Source organism: Siniperca chuatsi, linkage group LG23, assembly GCF_020085105.1.
Source record: "Siniperca chuatsi isolate FFG_IHB_CAS linkage group LG23, ASM2008510v1, whole genome shotgun sequence".
Classification (NCBI taxonomy): Eukaryota; Metazoa; Chordata; class Actinopteri; order Centrarchiformes; family Sinipercidae; genus Siniperca; species Siniperca chuatsi.
In genome coordinates, this window is record NC_058064.1 from 703717 (window position 1) to 712500 (window position 8784).

General features: G+C 40.1%; 1 protein-coding gene across 13 annotated transcripts in view; it reads right to left on the reverse strand.

Moving 5' to 3' along the window:
• The window catches only part of LOC122871354 (filamin-C-like), a 69580-nt gene that overhangs the window by 44202 nt on the left and 16594 nt on the right, over positions 1 to 8784 (reverse strand). For all 13 annotated transcript variants that reach the window (XM_044186379.1, XM_044186375.1, XM_044186378.1 and 10 more), the window contains exons 2-3: positions 4581 to 4829; positions 2479 to 2576 (exon numbers count right to left, since the gene is read on the reverse strand). In XM_044186379.1, the coding sequence (XP_044042314.1) occupies positions 2479 to 2576; positions 4581 to 4829 (347 nt within the window). The remainder of the gene's footprint in view (positions 1 to 2478; positions 2577 to 4580; positions 4830 to 8784) is intronic.

The window sequence follows — 8784 nt, forward strand, 5'->3', positions numbered from 1 at the left end:
TTACAGCTGTAGATAAACCTGGTAATAAACAAGAAACTGGTTTAAAAAGTGACTTTCTTCCAAAAACACATCAAAGAGGCTCTTTAAATGGAGGCACAGAACATTTTTAATTAACAATGTAAAACTGTTTTGCTGAAATCAAATCTGATTGTCTTGAGTCCAAAATCATTAATGGAAGAAAAACTGGAGACTGAACTAAAGACAGAAAATCTAAGCTAATCATTTTATGAGACTAACAAGACAAAATAATGGAGTTTGAGCTGGTGAACACATGAAAGGTCTGTTATATGTTTAACAGCTGCTCCTTTAATGGATTCTGTTGTTCATTAGCACAGCAGGAAGACCTTTTTAAATCCTCCGCTGAAGTAAGAGCATCAATAACACTAAATATTCCTTTTACGATTAAAGTCTTGCATTTGAATTTTAATGATGTACAAGTAACAGAGGTAGAAAGCACCTATAGCACCTTTCAACAACAAGGCAATTCAATGTGTCACGTAAGACATAAAAAGGCATTACGAAAACATACAGAAGAAACACAAGGCAATATAAAAAAGACATAAATAGGATTTAAATCTCGAAATAAAATAAGCTAAAAATGACATTAGTGATTGAAGTTGAGCACTGACTTTAATTGTTCTTCTTTGGCACCAAACACAATGATTTCAGTGTTACCTTTGTTTAACTGCAGGAAGTTTTGTGAGTTTACTTTTGTGAGTATCGTTATATAAATCTGTGCATCATTCACACAATTATGGACAGATATTTGGGTGTTTTTGTCATTATATGAGCTAGTAGGAGCATGTAGATGTTGAACAGAAGAGGACCGAGAATGGAGCCCTGGGGAACTCCACATCATTTTTGTTGTTCACTCAGATGTATATTTATGTGACAAATTTTTAAAACTAAAAAACAGCTTCATACACTCCTAGCTAGTTAAAGGTTTAACTCCAACAATGGCGTCAGATTTTATGAGCTTGTCTTATATTACTGTGGGCAGTGGTGGCCTAAAGGTTAGAGAAGCGGGCTTATAACAAAAAGTTGGCAATTCAATTATAAAACTTACATACATTTGGAATATTTTTTAAGTTGATTCCAATATTTTTAAACTCAGTATGTTTCAATTTGACAACTTTTAGGCCAACAAAATAATAAATACGTAAAGGATTCAGCATTTCTTCTTTGCTGCAAGATGGCGGCACATGCAGACACAGCAGCTTCAATCTGTTTGTTTTACGATACTTTTACATTCTTAATATTTATACGATATTTCCTTCTTTTAATCTAATGACTTACTTTGTTGTTAAATTTGATATTGTATTATTGGTGCTTAGTTATTTTTGCACTGCTTCTGATTGAAGATGCAACTGCAGTTTTGTACTTTGACAATAAAGTTCTCTTAAATCTGAATTTTATCAGCAATAGCATTTAGACCTTTATGAAATTAAATTTACAGAGAGTATAACTGAACAAATTAAATATTAAATTCAAATAATTAAAAATGGTAAGAATTGGTCAAATGTTCTGAGGGTGGTGACCTCATGACCTCAGTGTTTCTAAAATCCTAACTCTTTAATGTAACATCTAACTTACCTCTGTGGGTGATCCTCATGTTTACTTTACTATTGTGTTCCTAGCTTCTGATTGGTTAGTTAAAACCACATGTCAGATAGAAAGTGTTGTTGTGGTAAAAGCTGCGAGCCACACATTATCTGTCCAGCTCACAGTTTCCAGTAATACAGAACATTAACAAAACAAACCTCAGAAACAGAAAGTTCCTCACTGCCAGAAGCCGTCAGGTCTCTGCTGCTCTTATTAAATATAAAAACATCTGCTTCACTTGTAGCTTTTAAAAACACATCATCATTTATTGCACAGAGTTCAACACAGGAAGGCTCTGTAAAGATGGAAACTATGACTTTATGTCTTTAACAAACGAGTCGACAGTTAACAATCGTTCATCATCTGATTCCACAGTTTGTGTTTTGTCTTCACTTTGTCTCCTCCACTCTGCTGCTAATTTAAACTGCTGGCTGCAGGATCACTCTGCAGGCTGGAAATAGACCAGATCGGCATTTAACACATGTGAGAGGAAAGTTCCTGAAACTGCCTGTTGGATCACAGCAGAACTATGACTCTGCACAACACTGATTATACACTAAAACTTATATCATATAATTTGTCACTGATCTTAAAAGTTTGCATTTGTCTTGGTCACAGCTCTTTGAGAATATAAAGAACACGGAGGACATTTAATCTGTACTTTTCTGGGAATTTGGGAGTTTATTAAAAAACTAATAGTTGGTGGTGGTAGGCAGATTTAAGTATTATCTACACTTATTCATACAAACGAAAACCTCTAATATTCCTTGATGTTTTCTGTGATTGGTGGCAAAGCTCTTGTGGGTGTGGTTTGATAAATCCACCATGTTTTGGTATTGTGGTAAAGGTAAAGGTGAAGTAACAGGTGAACGTTACCTGTGGCACTCCGAGCCAGTCGTCAGCCTGCTGCATGGCCTCTCTGGCGTTCTCCACCGGCTGACTGGGATCCCATGTTTCCCAGTCTGGACAAAGACCTGAAGGCAGCACAGAGAGACGCTAGAGTTCAGTTTCACCAAATCTGTGATATGCGAGCTGCAATTTTGGGACGAGAGATAATCGCTCAAAATGAACAGGGGAGTCCTCTAATCAAAACAAATGCATACTTGTGACCCTGGATAACCCTGGAGGAGCCATGTAGGATTCACACATTTATCTGCAGTTTGGAAACGACTATCAGCTGTGAAACGTGATGCTGACGCCGTTTGTGATTTGCACATGAGAAGTGCTTGAAAATCGCTTTTGTGTTATGGGCCCCAAAGTGGTTTATTAGACTCCACAAACAGAACTGAACTTCACAGCTCAGACACAAGAAAAACACCAAAACGAGTGTTTGGAAACATCTATGATGAAAACCTCCGTATCATTTCTGTACATAAAAATCTGCCGGTGTATTCAGACTGTTTTAATGTCAATCCACTTGTTTCAAGCTTTTTTTCATATTTCATATTTCTTGATGCCGCTTTATTCTGTCTTATTTCAAGACACAGAAATTGATTTCCACAAAAGATTTTGAAACAAGTTAATTTTTACAGGAGACAAATATTCAGACTGCACTGGCAGATTGTTTTCACAGATTAAATTCATTACAGACGGAAATGATTTGATATGAAGGAGAGTTTTGGTACCAAATGGCTAAAAAAGACTCAGCTAGTTAATAGGCACAGCTATTGTGAGAATATACAATATGTTCAGATATTTTCTCATAATTACGACTACACACAACACAATACCTAGTGTTTTTATTATATCTTTTATATTTTTCTACAAAAACGTCATCTGAACACAAACACAAGTACAAAACCTCTGCTTGAATAAAACACAATATAAAACTGACAAAATCAGAAAATATCTGACACACGATTCTGTACTCAAAAACAACTGAGATTTAATACTAAACAATAATAATAATAATAACTACATATCAATAAAGCTGATACTAAGAGCCGATTTGGTGTTTGGTGATAATCAGAGCAGAAATATTACAGCCGAGCGGCCAACAGTCCAAACTATCATTCATAGACTGCAGATTTAAGTTTTACCTGTTCAGAGGAAACAGTGAAACAGTAAAAGCAGTGAAGCGTTTCCTGTTAACACATGACACACAAACACCGACACACAAACACCGACACACACAGTCTGTGATAAAGCTGCTAAGAGGATTTAACTGAACTGACACACAGAGGAGGACAACTGTACTTCTATCTTTATGAGGACCAGGTTGAGTTTTAGACTTTAAGGACAAGTGAAGGCCTGTTTATGTCCTTCAGCACTTTCACCTCATCTGACTCTTCAACTCCTTTAAGAACTTTCACTTCAGCTGATTCTTCAGTTCCTTTTAACACCTCAACTCTTTTTAGTGCTTGAACTTAAACTAACATTTCAACTCCTTTCAGTACTTTAAGTTCAACTTCATTCACCGCTTACACGTAAACTCACTTCAGCTTCATTCAATGCGTACACATAAAACTACGATAACTGCTTCATCACTTCCACTAAAACTACCCCTTCAATTTCTGTCAGTGTTTCTGTTTCAGTGGCCACTTCAACTTTTCTCAACTTGCTTCAGCTTCAGATATAACCAAATAGATTATCTGCCAAAGTTAGAACCATACAGTTTATTTCACATAAATAATTGCACTTCAACTCCTTTCAGTGCATACACATCACCTTATATTATTACTGGCTGGATTAATGTCAACTGACTCTCAAACATTTACAGCAATGTAACTAAAGCTGACACTTAAACTCCCTTCATTGCATGAACTTCAACTCCTTTCAGCAGTTTTACTTCAGCTGACATTTCAGCTTCTTTCAGCACTTTCTCATCAACTGAAGCTTAAACTCCTTCCAGTGCTTAAATGTCAAATGACTCTTCAATTCCTTTCAGCACGTCCATTTCAACTTCATTCGGCCCTCACGCGTAAACTCACACTTATTCATTCAAGTCTGGGACATCAAAGTCCTCGTCGTGTACCTACCAGGGGCGCAGTTGTCCACCAGAGCTCCCAGTGCCTTGCCGTCCCTCCAGTCTCGGTGGAAGTTGGTGATGGGGAGCTGGGGCACTTTGTTCTGGATCCAGCCCAGCAGACGCTGTTTGGGGGTCAGTTTCTTGGCGTCTTCGTCGTCCTCGTCCTCCCACATGGGCATGGAGATGGAGTAGTGCAGGATCAGGGTCCAGATGAGACCCAGGATCAGCTTCAGGTTCCCGTCCACGATGGCTTTAGAGTCTGAAGGACAGACGGGTAAACAGGGTAAATAAGGACACGTTGGTGCTTGTTGTAAATACGTACAGGAGGTGCTGTAAAGAGACTCACGTTGTGTTTTAGAGAATTTATCACGAAAGAAAAATAAACAGGTACCAGGTGTACCAGGTGGCATCGGCTGGTTTTGTGTGTACAGTCCAACATTTGTCTGGTGAACCAGCAGCTGCTTGTTTGTGTCGCTACGCGTACGGTATCAACACCAGTGGAGCATACATGTCAACAGTTGATTTTCATTAGTTTGAAGCTGAAACCTTTGACATTCAGCTTGTTGTGGCTCTCTGCAGCAGTGAGAGGTCTTTATGGAGGGTTTAATGTGGTTTCTGCGAGACTCTAGATGGTCCACAGGTGTTGGTTTGTTTAACTGGGCAGTATGCACCAAGGGAAACGGTGTTCTTACAATCCCACCGCCAGACAACAACAACAAAACTCCAGACAACGTTTTTAAAATTCTCATTTTCTACTAAATCTGCAGATGGTTACGGTTAATAAAAAGATTATTAAACATTAATTACAGGTCTGCACCTTTACTGTCCACCTCTCTGCAGAAAAACACTGACTGCTGGTACTGGTGCCTTCAAACATACAACATCTCAGTTATTGTGAACTGTATGTCAGTACAAATCCTGGCTCCACCCACCAAAACTCGACCCCTGCAGCATCACACGGGAGAGATCAAATATTTTCAACTTTAGGCAAATGCTGCATTCATGCAATGTTGGAGGAACAGCAGGAACAGGGAAACCTCCCGTTCATTCAGCTCGGGAGCGTTGATGCATCGTTCCAGGATGGCTACCCCCACTGCGAGCCTTGTAGCCACACAAACACCCGAAATGTTTCGGTTACATATTTGTAGCATTTAAAAAGTGAGACCCGATGCAAACTGCATAGCTCCTTTTAAATTTGCTAAAATCGATAGTATTGGTGTTAATACTGGACTCTTATTTAGATGTAACTGTCGCTGACGGAGGCTTTGCAGCCATTTGGCCTCCACTTTGTTGACATTTCTGTAGTTTTCGTCAGATCGTAGCTGTCATTGTGGGTTCATTCACAGTTTTGCAGGTATTTGGACCTGATGGTGGCGCGAGATGAAAAGTCAGAAGGATTGATCGTCTGGGAACATAAATGAATGTCTGAACCACATATAATAAAAATCCTTCCACCAGCTGATGAGATATCTGAGTCTGGACCGAAGTGGACCGACAGACATTAACATCCACGGAGCCACGCCGACTAAGAAAAGGCTGCTTTTATTGTCGTTTATTATTTTCCAAGTTTGTCGGTTCCGTTAGTTTCACCTCTCGGTTCGTCTCAGCACGAATCATCTGCGCTGTTGAAATGATTATCAGCAGTTTCGTGTACTGAGACCAGTTCAGACTGAGCTGTATACGACTTTAACGGGAAACTGCCAGCCAATTAGAAGTCAGTACATTTCTGTGGTTTAATTAACTGATTGACAAACATTTGTTTTCTAATGTTTTGTGATCAGCTCGTGTGACCCGGTTTCCTGTTCTGACCGCCAGAATAAAAGTGCGTGGCTGCACATTGTTTATCTCTCAGCTGTCAGGAGACTCCTTTTAATGTGAAAGTTTCATCCGTCGACAGCCGAGAGCAGATCTGCTGCAGGATGATGTCATTCAACCCCCGGTCTGAGGAATGAGGTCAGTTTAAATAGGAAACACATGCGCGCACACACACACACACACACACACACACACAATAGGCCTCACAGTAACACACACATCCAGGAATCTGAGGGAGAACAGTGAGTTGTTCCTAAACTGAAAACTAGTTTGTTTTACCAACTTTTAGTTTGATGACTCTTTCTTTATGTTATATAAACACACACACACACACAACCACACACACACACACACACACACACACACACACACACACACACACACACACACACACACCCCTAAAACTTTAGTCAAACCGCTGCAACATATGACTCACAATCCTGCTTCACTTCGTCTTAAATTTCTTTCGCTGGATCGAGTTCTTCGTGTTCTCACCACATGAACTCGTGTCGTCTTTAAACAGACCAGTGGAACCCTGATGCGAGGCACGTTAAACGAGCGCAGTAAAGTTTCTGATGGATCGTCCAATCAGGAAACAGCGAGAGCAGAGAAAATAGTCATAAATCATCCGAGTGTTTCTGTCAGATTGTTGGCTGCATGATAACCACAGTTAGTTCTAACTCACAGAAAGAGTTCTGTTTATTCAGACACCTACTGTGTTTGGACGAGCTTCAGCCGACTCTTCAGTTACTTTCACACACAGCGACCCTTAAACTCCTTTTAGTGTTTGAACTTCAACTAACTCTTCAACTCCTTTCAGCACTTCAACTGACACACTGAAATCGTAACTCCTAACGCACTTTCTTTTAAACTGGCATTTAACTTCCTCTCAGTGCTTGAACATCAGCTGACTCTTCAGTTCCTTTCAGCACTGTCACCTCAGGTGCTTTTTAAACTCTTTACATTGCTTAAACAACAGTTAACTCTTCAACTCCTTTCGGTCGTTTCACTTTAACTGACAGCTGAACTCCTCACAGAGCCGTGATGCTAATGTGGCTAAACTGTGTGTGAGTGTGTGTGTGTGTGTGTGTGTGGACATGTATTTCTAACGTTGTGGGGACATAAATCTGTTTACACAGTTGCGTTAGCAGATGAAGTCTCAGGTGCAATACAATCCTGTAATGATAAAAACATCTTATTCAAATAAAATTCAAATGAAATCTTTAAAAAGGTGCCAGTAAGGCCACGTGTGTTTCATCATCATGAAATCATATTTTCCTTCTCTGAGCTCAGATGTCTGTTATTCAACACACACACACACACACACACACACACACACACACACACACACACTGAGGAAGCTCCGTGTCCAGAGATTAGTCCGGCCCGGTGCTCAGAGAGGAAATGTCGGGTTCGGAGCGTCGCTGTAATCTTTCCCCAGGAAACAGGAGCTGCTGAGGTTTGTTTGTTCTTCTCTGTTCATTTCAGCTGAACGCTGAAGATTTACTGAAGCGTTCGTCCAACAGACGCACACGCAGTGTTTTTATCCAACAGACAGTTTGTTGGTATTTCAGTGTTTGCAAGGTGCGTAAGTAAGGTTTTGAGCTACTTGTACTTTCTTGAGTATTTCCATTTAATGCTAGTTTATACTTGTACTCATCTCAGCTTCAGTTACTTTGCAGATTGAGATTATTAATACACAATATAATGAAAAAACTACAGATTAAAACAGATTAAACTACCTGGCCGTAGGTCAACATGTCGTTCTCCAAGTTTGCAAAGAAGAGTAAAGTTCAGAACTCAAAGAGGAACGGACGGAGACATCGCATGGTCTGAAGGCTTTGTTATATTTTTATGTTATATATATATATATATATATATATATAAATAGTGGTCAGCATAACAAGTCTATACAAAACTTAATAGACCAAATGTAGTTAGACAAACTGTAAAAGGCCCGACTGATTCAGAGGAGGAAGAAATGCAGCTTTCTATAAAGACTAAGCAGCTGGAGTCCGGTGTGCGCTTCCCTTCAGTCGTCCTGAACACAGCTACCCAAGCAGAGATCAGCTGACTCTCCGCAGATTTTAGATAGATATAGAAACGGTGTATGAACTGCTGATGGGACTTTTTGTCCCCGCAGAGACACCGTAGTGAAAACTGTGAGAGCAGAAATGGACTCTGGTGTTCTGCCAAACACCTCCTGAGCTGCAACAACAACACGTCTGTGTGAAACACAAGCCGTCCTGTTCGCTAACGTCCGACTCGCTCCGACAGTCGCAGCAGCGAGCGGCCGCGCTCGCCGGTCGCCAACGGTTACCAAACAAACAACCCAAAGGTCGCCCCGCTGCAGAGAAACAATGGAGTCCTGATAGAAAGACCGGAGGGGGACGGAGAAA